The sequence below is a fragment of the Salmo salar genome, chromosome 14 (assembly GCF_965601325.2).
Source record: "Salmo salar chromosome 14, fSalSal1, whole genome shotgun sequence".
NCBI classification, from domain to species: Eukaryota; Metazoa; Chordata; class Actinopteri; order Salmoniformes; family Salmonidae; genus Salmo; species Salmo salar.
Genome location: NC_138304.1, coordinates 53067501 through 53085295, shown reverse-complemented (window position 1 = coordinate 53085295; position 17795 = coordinate 53067501). Strand labels below are relative to the sequence as shown.

The following is a 17795-nucleotide window of genomic DNA, read 5'->3' as shown; positions in this document are numbered from 1 at the left end:
AGTCTCATTGGGAGAGGATATAAACCAATCCTCTTTGGGAGAGGCTATGATCTAAGTCTCTTTGGGAGAGGATATAAACCAAGTCTCTTTGGGAGAGGCTATGAACCAAGTCTCTTTGGGAGAGGATATGAACCAAGTCTCTTTGGGAGGGGATATGATCCAATTCTCTTTGGGAGAGGATATGAACCAAGTCTCTTTGGGAGAGGATATGAACCAAGTCTCTTTGGGAGAGGATATGTGGAGAGGATATGAACCAAGTCTCTTTGGGAGAGGCTATGATCTAAGTCTCTTTGGGAGAGGGTATGATCTAAGTCTCTTTGGGAGAGGGTATGAACCAAGTCTCTTTGGGAGAGGATATGATCCAATTCTCTTTGGGAGAGGATATGAACCAAGTCTCTTTGGGAGAGGCTATGATCTAAGTCTCTTTGGGAGAGGATATGAACCAAGTCTCTTTGGGAGAGGATATGAACCAAGTCTCTTTGGGAGAGGATATGTGGAGAGGATATGAACCAAGTCTCTTTGGGAGATATGATCCAAGACTCTTTGGGAGAGGCTATGATATAAGTCTCTTTGGGAGAGGATATTAACCAAGTCTCTTTGGGAGAGGCTATGAACCAAGTCTCTTTGGGAGAGGATATGAACCAAGTCTCTTTGGGAGGGGAAATGATCCAATTCTCTTTGGGAGATATGATCCAAGTCTCTTTAGGACAGGCTATGATCCAAGTCTCTTTGGGAGAGGATATGATCTAAGCCTCTTTGGGAGAGGTTATGAGGAGAGGATATGTTCCAAGTCTCTTTGGGAGAGGATATGAACCAAGTCTCTTTGGGAGAGGCTATGATCTAAGTCTCTTTGGGAGAGGATATGGGGAGAGGATATGAATCAATTCTCTTTGGGTCTCTTTGGGAGAGGATATAAACCAAGTCTCTTTGGGAGAGGATATAAACCAAGTCTCTTTGGGAGAGGATATGAACCAAGTCTCTTTGGGAGAGGATATGAACCAAGTCTCTTTGGGAGAGGCTATGAACCAAGTCTCTTTGGGAGAGGATATGAACCAAGTCTCTTTGGGAGGGGATATGATCCAATTCTCTTTGGGAGATATGATCCAAGTCTCTTTGGGAGAGGCTGTGATCCAAGTCTCTTTGGGAGAGGCTATGATCTAAGTCTCTTTGGGAGAGGATATGATCCAAGTCACTTTGGGAGAGGCTATGATCCAAGTCTCTTTGGGAGGGTATATGAATCAAGTCTCTTTGGGAGGGGATATGAACCAATTCTGTTTGGGAGAGGATATGCTCCAAGTCTCTTTAGGAATGGCTATGATCCAAGTCTCTTTGGGAGAGGATATGAACCAAGTCTCTTTGGGAAGAGATTTGAATCAAGTCTCTTTGGGAGGGGATATGAACCAAGTCTCTTTGGGAGGGGATATGAACCAAGTCTCTTTGGGAGGGAATATGAATCAAGTCTCTTTGGGAGGGGATATGAACCAATTCTCTTTGGGAGAGGATATGCTCCAAGTCTCTTTGGGAGAGGCTATGATCTAAGTCTCTTTGGGAGAAGCTATGATCCAAGTCTCTTTGAGAGAGGATATGATCCAAGTCTCTTTAGGAGAGGATATGAGGTGAGGCTATGATCCAAGTCTCTTTAGGAGAGGATATGAACCAAGTCTATTTGGGAGAGGCTATGATCTAAGTCTCTTTGAGAGAGGATATGATCTAAGTCTCTTTGGGAGAGGATATGATCCAATTCTCTTTGGTAGAGGACAAGAACCAAGTGTCTTTGGGAGAGGATATGAACCAAGTCTCTTTGGGAGAGGCTATGATCTAAGTCTCTTTGGGAGAGGATATGATCTAAGTCTCATTGGGAGAGGATATAAACCAAGTCTCTTTGGGAGAGGCTATGATCTAAGTCTCTTTGGGAGAGGATATAAACCAAGTCTCTTTGGGAGAAGCTATGATCTAAGTCTCTTTGGGAGAGGATATGGGGAGAGGATATGAACCAAGTCTCTTTGGGAGAGGCTATGATCTAAGTCTCTTTGGGAGAGGTTATGGGGAGAGGATATTAATCAATTCTCTTTGGGAGGGGATATGAACCAAGTCTCTTTGGGAGAGGCTATGATCTAAGTCTCTTTGGGAGAGGGTATGATCTAAGTCTCTTTGGGAGAGGCTATGATCTAAGTCTCTTTGGGAGAGGTTATGAACCAAGTCTCTTTGGGAGAGGCTATGAACCAAGTCTCTTTGGGAGAGGATATGAACCAAGTCTCTTTGGGAGGGGATATGATCCAATTCTCTTTGGGAGATATGATCCAAGTCTCTTTGGGAGAGGCTATGATCCAAGTCTCTTTGGGAGAGGATATGATCTAAGTCTCTTTGGGAGAGGATATGATCCAAGTCACTTTGGGACAGGCTATGATCCAAGTCTCTTTGGGAGGGGATATGAAGCAAGTCTGTTTGGGAGAGGATATGATCCAAGTCTCTTTTGGAAAGGATATGATCCAAGTCTCTTTGGGAGAGGATATGATGAAAGTCTCTTTGGGAGAGGATATGATTCATGTCTCTTTGGGAGTGGCTATGATCCAAGTCTCTTTGGGAGAGGGTATGAACCAAGTCTCTTTGGGAGAGGATATGAACCAAGTCTCTTTGGGAGATATGATCCGAGACTCTTTGGCAGAGGGTATGATCTAAGTCTCTTTGGGAGAGGATATGAACCAAGTCTCTTTGGGAGAGGATATGATCCATGTCTGTTTGGGAGAGGATATGAACCAAGTCTCTTTGGGAAAGGATATGAACCAAGTCTCTTTGGGAGAGGATATGAACAAAGTCTCTTTGGGAAATATGATCCAAGACTCTTTGGGAGAGGCTATGATCTAAGTCTCTTTGGGAGAAAATATGAACCAAGTCTCTTTGGGAGAGGGTATGGGGAGAGGATATGAACCAAGTCTCTTTGGGAGATATGATCCAAGACTCTTTGGGAGAGGCTATGATCTAAGTCTCTTTGGGAAAGGCTATAAACCAAGTCTCTTTGGGAGAGGATATGATCCAAGTCTCTTTGGGAGAGGATATGAGGAGAGGATATGTTCCAAGTCTCTTTGGGAGAGGCTATGATCCAAGTCTCTTTGGGAGAGGATATGAACCAAGTCTCTTTGGGAGAGGCTATGATCTAAGTCTCTTTGGGAGAGGATATGGGGAGAGGATATGAATCAATTCTCTTTTGGAGGGGATATGAACCAAGTCTCTTTGGGAGAGGCTATGATCTAAGTCTCTTTGGGAGAGGGTATGATCTAAGTCTCTTTGGGAGAGGATATGATCTAAGTCTCTTTGGGAGAGGTTATGATCTAAGTCTCTTTGAGAGAGGATATGAACCAAGTCTCTTTGGGAGGGGATATGAACCAATTCTCTTTGGGAGAGGATATGCTCCAAGTCTCTTTGGGAGAGGGTATGATCTAAGTCTCTTTGGGAGAAGCTATGATCCAAGTCTCTTTGAGAGAGGATATGATCCAAGTCTCTTTAGGAGAGGATATGAGGTGAGGCTATGATCCAAGTCTCTTTGGGAGAGGATATGAACCAAGTCTCTTTGGGAGAGGCTATGATCTAAGTCTCTTTGAGAGAGGATATGATCTAAGTCTCTTTGGGAGAGGATATGATCCAATTCTCTTTGGGAGAGGACAAGAACCAAGTGTCTTTGGGAGAGGGTATGAACCAAGTCTCTTTGGGAGAGGCTATGATCTAAGTCTCTTAGGGAGAGGATATGATCTAAGTCTCATTGGGAGAGGATATAAACCAATCCTCTTTGGGAGAGGCTATGATCTAAGTCTCTTTGGGAGAGGATATAAACCAAGTCTCTTTGGGAGAGGCTATGAACCAAGTCTCTTTGGGAGAGGATATGAACCAAGTCTCTTTGGGAGGGGATATGATCCAATTCTCTTTGGGAGAGGATATGAACCAAGTCTCTTTGGGAGAGGATATGAACCAAGTCTCTTTGGGAGAGGATATGTGGAGAGGATATGAACCAAGTCTCTTTGGGAGAGGCTATGATCTAAGTCTCTTTGGGAGAGGGTATGATCTAAGTCTCTTTGGGAGAGGGTATGAACCAAGTCTCTTTGGGAGAGGATATGATCCAATTCTCTTTGGGAGAGGATATGAACCAAGTCTCTTTGGGAGAGGCTATGATCTAAGTCTCTTTGGGAGAGGATATGAACCAAGTCTCTTTGGGAGAGGATATGAACCAAGTCTCTTTGGGAGAGGATATGTGGAGAGGATATGAACCAAGTCTCTTTGGGAGATATGATCCAAGACTCTTTGGGAGAGGCTATGATATAAGTCTCTTTGGGAGAGGATATTAACCAAGTCTCTTTGGGAGAGGCTATGAACCAAGTCTCTTTGGGAGAGGATATGAACCAAGTCTCTTTGGGAGGGGAAATGATCCAATTCTCTTTGGGAGATATGATCCAAGTCTCTTTAGGACAGGCTATGATCCAAGTCTCTTTGGGAGAGGATATGATCTAAGCCTCTTTGGGAGAGGATATGAGGAGAGGATATGTTCCAAGTCTCTTTGGGAGAGGATATGAACCAAGTCTCTTTGGGAGAGGCTATGATCTAAGTCTCTTTGGGAGAGGATATGGGGAGAGGATATGAATCAATTCTCTTTGGGTCTCTTTGGGAGAGGATATAAACCAAGTCTCTTTGGGAGAGGATATAAACCAAGTCTCTTTGGGAGAGGATATGAACCAAGTCTCTTTGGGAGAGGATATGAACCAAGTCTCTTTGGGAGAGGCTATGAACCAAGTCTCTTTGGGAGAGGATATGAACCAAGTCTCTTTGGGAGGGGATATGATCCAATTCTCTTTGGGAGATATGATCCAAGTCTCTTTGGGAGAGGCTGTGATCCAAGTCTCTTTGGGAGAGGCTATGATCTAAGTCTCTTTGGGAGAGGATATGATCCAAGTCACTTTGGGAGAGGCTATGATCCAAGTCTCTTTGGGAGGGTATATGAATCAAGTCTCTTTGGGAGGGGATATGAACCAATTCTGTTTGGGAGAGGCTATGCTCCAAGTCTCTTTAGGAATGGCTATGATCCAAGTCTCTTTGGGAGAGGATATGAACCAAGTCTCTTTGGGAAGAGATTTGAATCAAGTCTCTTTGGGAGGGGATATGAACCAAGTCTCTTTGGGAGGGGATATGAACCAAGTCTCTTTGGGAGGGAATATGAATCAAGTCTCTTTGGGAGGGGATATGAACCAATTCTCTTTGGGAGAGGATATGCTCCAAGTCTCTTTGGGAGAGGCTATGATCTAAGTCTCTTTGGGAGAAGCTATGATCCAAGTCTCTTTGAGAGAGGATATGATCCAAGTCTCTTTAGGAGAGGATATGAGGTGAGGCTATGATCCAAGTCTCTTTAGGAGAGGATATGAACCAAGTCTATTTGGGAGAGGCTATGATCTAAGTCTCTTTGAGAGAGGATATGATCTAAGTCTCTTTGGGAGAGGATATGATCCAATTCTCTTTGGTAGAGGACAAGAACCAAGTGTCTTTGGGAGAGGATATGAACCAAGTCTCTTTGGGAGAGGCTATGATCTAAGTCTCTTTGGGAGAGGATATGATCTAAGTCTCATTGGGAGAGGATATAAACCAAGTCTCTTTGGGAGAGGCTATGATCTAAGTCTCTTTGGGAGAGGATATAAACCAAGTCTCTTTGGGAGAAGCTATGATCTAAGTCTCTTTGGGAGAGGATATGGGGAGAGGATATGAACCAAGTCTCTTTGGGAGAGGCTATGATCTAAGTCTCTTTGGGAGAGGTTATGGGGAGAGGATATTAATCAATTCTCTTTGGGAGGGGATATGAACCAAGTCTCTTTGGGAGAGGCTATGATCTAAGTCTCTTTGGGAGAGGGTATGATCTAAGTCTCTTTGGGAGAGGCTATGATCTAAGTCTCTTTGGGAGAGGTTATGAACCAAGTCTCTTTGGGAGAGGCTATGAACCAAGTCTCTTTGGGAGAGGATATGAACCAAGTCTCTTTGGGAGGGGATATGATCCAATTCTCTTTGGGAGATATGATCCAAGTCTCTTTGGGAGAGGCTATGATCCAAGTCTCTTTGGGAGAGGATATGATCTAAGTCTCTTTGGGAGAGGCTATGATCTAAGTCTCTTTGGGAGAGGTTATGAACCAAGTCTCTTTGGGAGAGGCTATGAACCAAGTCTCTTTGGGAAAGGATATGAACCAAGTCTCTTTGGGAGAGGATATGAACAAAGTCTCTTTGGGAAATATGATCCAAGACTCTTTGGGAGAGGCTATGATCTAAGTCTCTTTGGGAGAAAATATGAACCAAGTCTCTTTGGGAGAGGGTATGGGGAGAGGATATGAACCAAGTCTCTTTGGGAGATATGATCCAAGACTCTTTGGGAGAGGCTATGATCTAAGTCTCTTTGGGAAAGGCTATAAACCAAGTCTCTTTGGGAGAGGATATGATCCAAGTCTCTTTGGGAGAGGATATGAGGAGAGGATATGTTCCAAGTCTCTTTGGGAGAGGCTATGATCCAAGTCTCTTTGGGAGAGGATATGAACCAAGTCTCTTTGGGAGAGGCTATGATCTAAGTCTCTTTGGGAGAGGATATGGGGAGAGGATATGAATCAATTCTCTTTTGGAGGGGATATGAACCAAGTCTCTTTGGGAGAGGCTATGATCTAAGTCTCTTTGGGAGAGGGTATGATCTAAGTCTCTTTGGGAGAGGATATGATCTAAGTCTCTTTGGGAGAGGTTATAAACCAAGTCTCTTTGGGAGAGGCTATGATCTAAGTCTCTTTGGGAGAGGATATGAACCAAGTCTCTTTGGGAGAGGATATGAACCAAGTCTCTTTGGGAGAGGCTATGATCTAAGTCTCTTTGGGAGAGGATATGGGGAGCGGTTATGAATCAATTCTCTTTGGGAGGGGATATGAACCAAGTCTCTTTGGGAGAGGCTTTGATCCAATTCTCTTTGGGAGAGGATATGCTCCAAGTCTCTTTGGGAGAGGCTATGACCTACGTCTCTTTGGGAGAGGCTTTGATCCACGTCTCTTTGAGAGAGGATATGATGCAAGCCTCTTTAGGAGAGGATATGAGGAGAGGATATGTTCCAAGTCTCTTTGGGAGAGGATATGAACCAAGTCTCTTTGGGAGAGGCTATGATCTAAGTCTCTTTGGGAGAGGATATGGGGAGAGGATATGAACCAAGTCTCTTTGGGAGAGGCTATGATCTAAGTCTCTTTGGGAGAGAATATGGGGAGAGGATATGAATCAATTCTCTTTGGGAGGGGATATGAACCAAGTCTCTTTGGGAGAGGCTATGATCTAAGTCTCTTTGGGAGAGGATATGATCTAAGTCTCTTTGGGAGAGGGTATGATCTAAGTCTCTTTGGGAGAGGATATGATCTAAGTCTCTTTGGGAGAGGCTTTGAACCAAGTCTCTTTGGGAGAGGCTATGAACCAAGTCTCTTTGGGAGAGGATATGAACCAAGTCTCTTTGGGAGAGGATATGAACCAAGTCTCTTTGGGAGAGGATATGAACAAAGTCTCTTTGGGAAATATGATCCAAGACTCTTTGGGAGAGGCTATGATCTAAGTCTCTTTGGGAGAAAATATGAACCAAGTCTCTTTGGGAGAGGGTATGGGGAGAGGATATGAACCAAGTCTCTTTGGGAGATATGATCCAAGACTCTTTGGGAGAGGCTATGATCTAAGTCTCTTTGGGAAAGGCTATAAACCAAGTCTCTTTGGGAGAGGATATGATCCAAGTCTCTTTGGGAGAGGATATGAGGAGAGGATATGTTCCAAGTCTCTTTGGGAGAGGCTATGATCCAAGTCTCTTTGGGAGAGGATATGAACCAAGTCTCTTTGGGAGAGGCTATGATCTAAGTCTCTTTGGGAGAGGATATGGGGAGAGGATATGAATCAATTCTCTTTTGGAGGGGATATGAACCAAGTCTCTTTGGGAGAGGCTATGATCTAAGTCTCTTTGGGAGAGGGTATGATGTAAGTCTCTTTGGGAGAGGATATGATCTAAGTCTCTTTGGGAGAGGTTATAAACCAAGTATCTTTGGGAGAGGCTATGATCTAAGTCTCTTTGGGAGAGGATATGAACCAAGTCTCTTTGGGAGAGGATATGAACCAAGTCTCTTTGGGAGAGGCTATGATCTAAGTCTCATTGGGAGAGGATATGGGGAGAGGTTATGAATCAATTCTCTTTGGGAGGGGATATGAACCAAGTCTCTTTGGGAGAGGCTTTGATCCAATTCTCTTTGGGAGAGGATATGCTCCAAGTCTCTTTGGGAGAGGCTATGACCTACGTCTCTTTGGGAGAGGCTTTGATCCACGTCTCTTTGAGAGAGGATATGATGCAAGCCTCTTTAGGAGAGGATATGAGGAGAGGATATGTTCCAAGTCTCTTTGGGAGAGGCTATGATCTAAGTCTCTTTGGGAGAGGATATGCGGAGAGGATATGAATCAATTCTCTTTGGGAGGGGATATGAACCAAGTCTCTTTGGGAGAGGCTATGATCTAAGTCTCTTTGGGAGAGGATATGATCTAAGTCTCTTTGGGAGAGGGTATGATCTAAGTCTCTTTGGGAGAGGATATGATCTAAGTCTCTTTTGGAGAGGCTTTGAACCAAGTCTCTTTGGGAGAGGCTATGAACCAAGTCTCTTTGGGAGAGGATATGAACCAAGTCTCTTTGGGAGGGGATATGATCCAATTCTCTTTGGGAGATATGATCCAAGTCTCTTTGGGAGAGGCTATGATCCAAGTCTCTTTGGGAGAGGATATGATCTAAGTCTCTTTGGGAGAGGATATGATCCAAGTCACTTTGGGAGAGGCTATGATCCAAGTCTCTTTGGGAGGGGATATGAAGCAAGTCTGTTTGGGAGAGGATATGATCCAAGTCTCTTTTGGAAAGGATATGATCCAAGTCTCTTTGGGAGAGGATATGATGAAAGTCTCTTTGGGAGAGGATATGATCCATGTCTCTTTGGGAGTGGCTATGATCCAAGTCTCTTTGGGAGAGGCTATGATCTAAGTCTCTTTGGGAGAGGATATGGGGAGAGGATATGAATCAATTCTCTTTGGGAGGGGATATGAACCAAGTCTCTTTGGGAGAGGCTATGATCTAAGTCTCTTTGGGAGAGGATATGATCTAAGTCTCTTTGGGAGAGGGTATGATCCAATTCTCTTTGGGAGAGGATATGAACCAAGTCTCTTTAGGAGAGGATTTGAACCAAGTCTCTTTGGGAGAGGCGATGAACCAAGTCTCTTTGATAGAGGATATGAACCAAGTCTCTTTGGTAGGGGATATGATCCAATTCTCTTTGGGAGATATGATCCAAGTCTCTTTGGGAGAGGCTATGATCCAAGTCTCTTTGGGAGAGGATATGATCTAACTCTCTTTGGGAGAGGATATGGGGAGAGGATATGAATCAATTCTCTTTGGGAGGGGATATGAACCAAGTCTCTTTGGGAGAGGATATGATCCAATTCTCTTTGGGAGAGGATATGCTCCAAGTCTCTTTGGGAGAGGCTATGATCTAAGTCTCTTTGGGAGAGGCTTTGATCCACGTCTCTTTGAGAGAGGATATGATGCAAGCCTCTTTAGGAGAGGATATGAGGAGAGGATATGTTCCAAGTCTCTTTGGGAGAGGCTATGATCCAAGTCTCTTTGGGAGAGGATATGAACCAAGTCTCTTTGGGAGAAGCTATGATCTAAGTCTCTTTGGGAGAGGGTATGGGGAGAGGATATGAACCAAGTCTCTTTGGGAGAGGATATGGGGAGAGGATATTAATCAATTCTCTTTGGGAGGGGATATGAACCAAGTCTCTTTGGGAGAGGCTATGATCTAAGTCTCTTTGGGAGACGATATGATCTAAGTCTCTTTGGGAGAGGGTATGATCTAAGTCTCTTTGGGAGAGGCTATGATCTAAGTCTCTTTGGGAGAGGTTATGAACCAAGTCTCTTTGGGAGAGGCTATGAACCAAGTCTCTTTGGGAGAGGATATGAACCAAGTCTCTTTGGGAGGGGATATGATCCAATTCTCTTTGGGAGATATGATCCAAGTCTCTTTGGGAGAGGCTATGATCCAAGTCTCTTTGGGAGAGGATATGATCTAAGTCTCTTTGGGAGAGGATATGATCCAAGTCACTTTGGGAGAGGCTATGATCCAAGTCTCTTTGGGAGGGGATATGAAGCAAGTCTGTTTGGGAGAGGATATGATCCAAGTCTCTTTTGGAAAGGATATGATCCAAGTCTCTTTGGGAGAGGATATGATGAAAGTCTCTTTGGGAGAGGATATGATCCATGTCTCTTTGGGAGTGGCTATGATCCAAGTCTCTTTGGGAGAGGATATGAACCAAGTCTCTTTGGGAGAGGATATGAACCAAGTCTCTTTGGGAGATATGATCCGAGACTCTTTGGCAGAGGGTATGATCTAAGTCTCTTTGGGAGAGGATATGAACCAAGTCTCTTTGGGAGAGGATATGATCCAAGTCTCTTTGGGAGAGGATATGAACCAAGTCTCTTTGGGAGAGGATATGAACCAAGTCTCTTTGGGAGAGGATATGAACAAAGTCTCTTTGGGAAATATGATCCAAGACTCTTTGGGAGAGGCTATGATCTAAGTCTCTTTGGGAGAAAATATGAACCAAGTCTCTTTGGGAGAGGATATGGGGAGAGGATATGAACCAAGTCTCTTTGGGAGATATGATCCAAGACTCTTTGGGAGAGGCTATGATCTAAGTCTCTTTGGGAAAGGCTATAAACCAAGTCTCTTTGGGAGAGGATATGATCCAAGTCTCTTTGGGAGAGGATATGAGGAGAGGATATGTTCCAAGTCTCTTTGGGAGAGGCTATGATCCAAGTCTCTTTGGGAGAGGATATGAACCAAGTCTCTTTGGGAGAGGCTATGATCTAAGTCTCTTTGGGAGAGGATATGGGGAGAGGATATGAATCAATTCTCTTTGGGAGGGGATATGAACCAAGTCTCTTTGGGAGAGGCTATGATCTAAGTCTCTTTGGGAGAGGGTATGATCTAAGTCTCTTTGGGAGAGGATATGATCTAAGTCTCTTTGGTAGAGGATATAAACCAAGTCTCTTTGGGAGAGGCTATGATCTAAGTCTCTTTGGGAGAGGATATGAACCAAGTCTCTTTGGGAGAGGATATGAACCAAGTCTTTTTGGGAGAGGATATGAACCAAGTCTCTTTGGGAGAGGATATGATCCAATTCTCTTTGGGAGAGGATATGAACCAAGTCTCTTTGGGAGAGGCTATGATCTAAGTCTCTTTGGGAGAGGATATGATCTAAGTCTCTTTTGGAGAGGACATAAACCAAGTCTCTTTGGGAGAGGCTATGATCTAAGTCTCTTTGGGAGAGGATATGAACCAAGTCTCTTTGGGAGAGGCTATGAACCAAGTCTCTTTGGGAGAGGCTATGATCCAAGTCTCTTTGGGAGAGGCTATGATCCAAGTCTCTTTGGGAGAGGATATGAACCTAGTCATTGTAGCCTGACAATTCATTATTGAATAGTTTTAAATTGATCCCTCATGAAATGAAACGCATTAACTTTCTTTTTTGGAGAGCAGATGATATGTTTTTAGGTTATTTTAAGAGTTTAAGGAAATTAGGACAACAAAGTGGCTGAAAAACACTGTTTATATGTCAAAGAGACATATCTACTTCTACTCTACCTTATTTGGGTAGAGTAGAAGTAAGAGGATTTTGATGCAGTACTAATGATCACGCTCTCCTCCTCTCTCCTTTCTCTCCTTCTCTGTCCTCTCTGATCCTATCCTTGTAATATTTTTTGGTAATGTAATAGTTTAATGCTTTATTCTCGTCTCATCCTCCCTAGGGCTAAGTCAGTCTGTTCTATGAGCGACTTCCAGCGTCTGATGGACAGCTCTCCCTTCCTGCCTGACAAGAGTCGTCATGGTGACTGTGGCCGTGGCGACGTGACCCCACCCCTATCACCTGATGACCTGAAGTACATAGAGGAGTTCAACAGTAAGGGGTGGAGCTTTCCTGTCCCTGGCCCCTCCCCTACACCAGGCCACCACAACCCTACAACCATGGAAGCCTGGGCAGAACGGCCCACTTCAGGTACTGATGCTCCAAGTGTTTACACATTGTTTGTTTTTATAATTGCAATCATGTTAAAATGTGAAGACAAAGATGGCAAATGTGTTTGCTCACTTTATATCAAAATTACATCTCTATCATGTTATGGTGAAGCCAAAAAGCACATTTCCACATTGTGTGTGGACAATAAAGCTTTTTAAATCTAAATTCAGAACCATACCCATTGTTTTACTGTCATCTTCCCACCTTGTGAAGATTATTTATTTCCCTTCTAATTCTAATCATTTGAATCATTCTAAATTCCAATCATTCTAAATTCCAATCATTTGAATCATTTGAATCATTCTAAATTCCAATCATTCTAAATTCCAATCATTTGAATCATTTGAATCATTCTAAATTCCAATCATTCTAAATTCCAATCATTTTAAATTCCAATCATTCTAAATTCCAAACATTTGAATCATTTGAATCATTCTAAATTCCAATCATTCTAAATTCCAATCATTCTAAATTCCAATCATTTGAATCATTCTAAATTCTAATCATTCTGATTTCTCTCTATGAATTCCAGAACCATTCCAGCCAGCCTTGTGGTTCCTGACAACCAGTGCTACCCTTACAACTAACACCCTGTCCAGCCTTGAACCCCATCCTCTCTGCCAGCACTCCCCTCTCAGGGGCAACGGGGGTAACAGAGGAGGGGGGGCAAGTGTCCATGTCTCCCACAGCCCCACCCGACCCCCAGGAACCCCCGAACAGGACTACATGTACCCCAAAGGGACCAAGGGGCGAGGGGGTGTCGGTGAGGTGGGGGATCCCCCTGGGGTAGGGGGACCAGACGAGGTGTTTGGTAATGGTAGGTGGCCCTCCACCTGTCATAAGGAGTTATTAGAGGGTGGGGGTGGACTGGGAGGCGTACGTAGGGGCCCTTCTGGGGTGGGTCCCATCCCCACGGTGGGGTACGCCTCGTCTCTGGAGCTGCAGCTGTCACGGAACCTCAGCGATGACATGAAGGAGGTGGCCTTCTCTGTTAGGAACTACCGCTCAGGACCTAGCACCTCGGACCTCCTGGAGCAACACAGACAGGTCTGTTCACATTGTTGTTGATGTTGTTGTTGTTTAACTAGCTATACATTTCACTTAGTTCACCTTTCTATTGTGTTCTCTCTCTAACAGTGTCTTCAGAAAGTATTCATGACCCTTCACTTATTGCACATTTTGTTGTGTTACAGCATGAATTCAAAATGTATTAAATATTTTTTTTCTCACCTATTTACACACAATACCCCGTAATGACTAAGAGAAAACATGTTTTTACAAATTCTTTCCGATTTATTGAAAATAAAAGACAGAAATATCTAATTTACAAAAGTATTCGCACCCTTTTGCTATGACACTCCAAATTGAGCTCAGGTGCATCCAATGTCCTTTGATCATCCTTGAGATGTTACTACAACTTGATTGGCCAATTCAATTGTTTTGACATGATTTCGAAATAAAGGTTATCTAAACTAAAGGTCAAGGTTATCTTGTGTACAGTGCCTTGCAAAAGTATTTATCCCCCTTGGCATTACAACCTGTAATTTAAATGTATTTTTAATTGGATTTCATGTAATGGACAAACACAAAATAGTCCAAATTGGTGAAGTGAAAAAAAAAAAATAACTTGTTTCAAAAAATAAGATCTGGTGCAACCAATTACCTTCAGAAATTACATAATTAGTTAAATAAAGTCCACCTGTGTGCAATCAAAGTGTCACATGATCTGTCATATGATCTCAGTATATATACACCTGTTCTGAAAGGCCCCAGAGTCTGCAACACCACTAAGAAAATGGCACCCCAAAGCAAGTGGCACCATGAAGACCAAGGAGCTCTCCAAACAGGTCAGGGACAAAGTTGTGGAGAAGTACAGATCAGGGTTCGGTTATAAAAAAAATATCTGAGACTTTGAACATCCCACGGAGCACCATTAAATCCATTATTTAAAAAATTGAAAGAATATGGCACCAACCACAACAAAACTGCCAAGAGAGGGCCGCCCACCAAAACTCACAGACCAGGCAAGGAGGGCATTAATCAGAGAGGCAACAAAGAGACCAAAGATAACCCTGAAGGTGCTGGAAAGCTCCACAGCGGAGATTGGAGTATCTGTCCATAGGACCACTTTAAGCAGTACACTCCACAGAGCTGGGCTTTATGGAAGAGTGGCCAGAAAAAAAGCCATTGCTTAGAAAAAAATAAGCAAACACGTTTGGTGTTCGCCAAAAGGCATGTGGGAGACTCCCCAAACATATGAAAGAAGGTACTCTGGTCAGATAAGACAAAAATTTAGCTTTTTGGCCATCAAGGAAAACGCTATGTCTGGCGCAAACCCAACATCTCATCACTCCGAGAACACCATTCCCACAGTGAAGCATGGTGGTGGCAGCATCCTGCTGTGGGGATGTTTTTCATCGGCAGGGACTGGGAAACTGGTCAGAATTGAAGGAATGATGGATGGTGCTAAATACAGGGAAATTCTTGAGGGAAACAAGTTTTGAGACTGGGACAGAGGTTCACCTTCCAGCAGGACAATGACCCTAAGCATACTGCTAAAGCAACTCTCGAGTGGTTTAAGGGGAAACATTTAAATGTCTTGGAATGGCCTAGTCAAAGCCCAGACCTCAATCCAACTGAGAATCTGTGGTATGACTTAAAGATTGCTGTACACCAGCAGAACCCATCCAACTTGGAGCTGGAGCAGTTTTGCCTTGAAGAATGGGCAAAAATCCCAGTGGCTAAATGTGCCAAGCTTATAGAGACATACCCCATGAGACTTGCAGCTGTAATTGCTGCAAAAGGTGACTCTACAAAGTATTGACTATTGTTATTCATGCTCAAGTTCTGTTCGTTTTTTTTGTCTTATTTCTTGCTGCTTTCACATTAAAAAATATTTTGCATCTTTGAGGTGGTAGGCATGATTTGAGTAAATTAAATGAGAAAAAATAAATCCATTTTAATTCCAGGGTATAAGGCAACAAAATAAGAAAAATGCCAAGGGGGTGAATATTTTCGCAAGCCACTGTACATACATACAGTTAATGTATATGTAGCTTATTCTTCTAATTTCTACAACAACTTCTTCTCAACCTAATAGCTCCGAGACACGGCGTGTCAGACCAACGGTTTCACTACTCGGGGAACCCAGACCACCCAGACCATCAGTGTGGGCTTACAAACTGACATCCTCCGTACCCTCACCAGCTCCCCCCACCGCTGCCTCACCCCTATAGGAGGAGGCTCAACCCCCATCTCCTCCCCCTCCAGAAACATCCGCAAGATGCAGTACTCTCCTGTGGTCCAGTCCAAGTTCGAGCGGACATGTTGTTCTCCTAAGTATGGTTCCCCTAAGCTCCAGAGGAAGCTGTCGACATCGTCGAAGGCTGACCTCCCTGTAGGGGCCTCCTCCAGCTCCACAGCCGGCCCCAGGGCTCCGACTCCCACCACTCCCCAGAAGGTAATTATTGTTTTTAATCCTCAGTCATGTTTATCTATGTATTGTTGCAGTCAGCTGCCTGAGTGTTATTTGTATAATAATAGGGAGCCTCTGAGTCAGCCTGGGCTCGTTCCACCACCACCAGGGACTCTCCGGTCCACACCACCATCAACGACGGCCTGTCCAGCCTCTTCAACATCATAGACCACAGCCCCGTAGCCTACGAACCCCTGCAGTCCAAATTCACCAAGTCCCCAAGTCGCACACGCCCCGCTCCCCCTGACCCCTCACCTCCCGGGGGGCCAGGGGTACCCAGCCTACCACCCTCAGACCCCAAAGACCCCAGGTCCTTTGGTGCAGCCCAGGAGTTCCTGAGAAATGTCCGCGGGCGTTCTCCTAGCCCGGTGCAGCTGATAGTAGAGGCCCAGGGAGGGCCTGGGGGAACAGGGGGGGAGAGGACACCAGAGGTGGTCAGTATACGCCAGGACCTGTCTGCTCCGCCTGGATACACCCTGGCAGAGAACGCAGCCCGTCTGCTGAACAAGAAGCTGTTGGAGCAGAGCGTCAGGGAGGAGAAGAGACTGGGGTCTGCAGGCCAGAGCAGAGATGGGAGGCATGGAGAAGGAGACAGGAACCAGGCGGGGTGCATGGAGGTAAATACTGTCACTCTACTCACTGTTTGTTGTTTACTACGATCTATTTTAGCCCCTCGTTAGTAGGCAAGGTAAACCCGTTTTCACAACTTCTGGAATTGATACTGGGGCTTGTCACAAGGAAAGGGAAACGCAACACTGTTCTGTCAATCACTCATATCGATATCACGTTGAAATAAATAGAACGGGGACAAAACATTTGGGGTTTAGCACTGCTTAAACGTACATTATATAAATGCCACACGGAAACTTGGAATAACCTATACATGATTGATTAGATGAGAACTTGAAATGTTGGATGTTGATTTTGGGAGGCTGCCATCACGGAAAAGGGAACAAATCACGACCCGCCATGGGATACCAGCCAATGGTTGGCTGCTAGTTAGACTGTTAAATCCGTGTATAAAGAGGAGGAAGGGAAGCGCTACTAAGGTACACAATAGTACATTTTGGTAGACAGAAGGTGCTCTTTGGTAAAAGGGGTAAATTGGTCATCAAAAAGAAAGGAGGACCAAGGCACTCTTCATATAATTAATTAAAATGCCTTTATTTGAATGGCATGTTCAATAGAAACAACGTTTTTTTTAAATCCGACGCGTTTCGGCTGCATGGCCTTCGTCAGGGAGTACAAAGAAATAATACAATGTCCTCTTTTCAACAGCTTTTCCAATCAGCCCTAATTAGAAGGGGGAGTGGTTACAAAATTGATTGGACACACCTAGTAAGCAATACTATACACATTAAACAGTGAAATACTGTAGCTATGTTATCATAAAAAATACAACTCCAAGCTAGAAGTATCACAACACTTAGAAAGGTAGTTCCGTGTTAAATTGGTGTATGGCCAGAGATTTTTATCGAAAGATCGCCCCGAATTCTCCGTGCCATTTAAGAAAGAATATGATGGTGTCACGGTTGTCGTAAGGAGGAGCGGACCAAAGTGCAGTGTGTGTCGTTCCACATTTTATTTATACTGTGAAACTATGCAATACATAAATAAACTGAATGACAAAAAACAACAAACCGTGACGCAGAGGTGAAACATACACTACTCAAAATTAATCACCCACAAAACCCAGGTAGAAAAACCCCTACTTAAGTATGATCTCCAATTAGAGACAACGAGAACCAGCTGCCTCTAATTGGAGATCATCCCAAACAAAACCAACATAGAAATACAAAACTAGAACATGAACATAGAAATAGAAAACATAGAAAAACACCCCCTGTCACGCCCTGACCTACTCTACCATAGAAAATAACATCTTACTATGGTCAGGACGTGACAGATGGCTGCGTTCTAAGTCCTGCGACCCCCAGTGGGTGTAACGAAATCAACAGTACAAAACCAAAGATATCGATATACTTTAAGTGTGTCATCGTGTTGACTTTAAACTTGTATACTAGCATCACCAAGCTGTAAATCCTCCCAATGAGATGTGGTCAAAACGTCAGCTTGTGTAATGCAGTAACACATACTATCCACATCATGGAAAATACCGTAATATACATTAATCAGATATTATAAATAATAATAATGTATGCCATTTAGCAGACATTTTTATCCA

The 17795-nt window shown here is 43.8% G+C and overlaps 1 protein-coding gene across 1 annotated transcript in view; it reads left to right on the top strand.

Moving 5' to 3' along the window:
- The window catches only part of mtcl1 (microtubule crosslinking factor 1), a 268316-nt gene that overhangs the window by 239383 nt on the left and 11138 nt on the right, over positions 1-17795 (top strand). The window contains exons 14-17 of the mRNA XM_045694519.2: positions 11867-12114; positions 12668-13182; positions 15236-15595; positions 15679-16227. Coding sequence (XP_045550475.2) covers positions 11867-12114; positions 12668-13182; positions 15236-15595; positions 15679-16227 — 1672 coding nt within the window. The remainder of the gene's footprint in view (positions 1-11866; positions 12115-12667; positions 13183-15235; positions 15596-15678; positions 16228-17795) is intronic.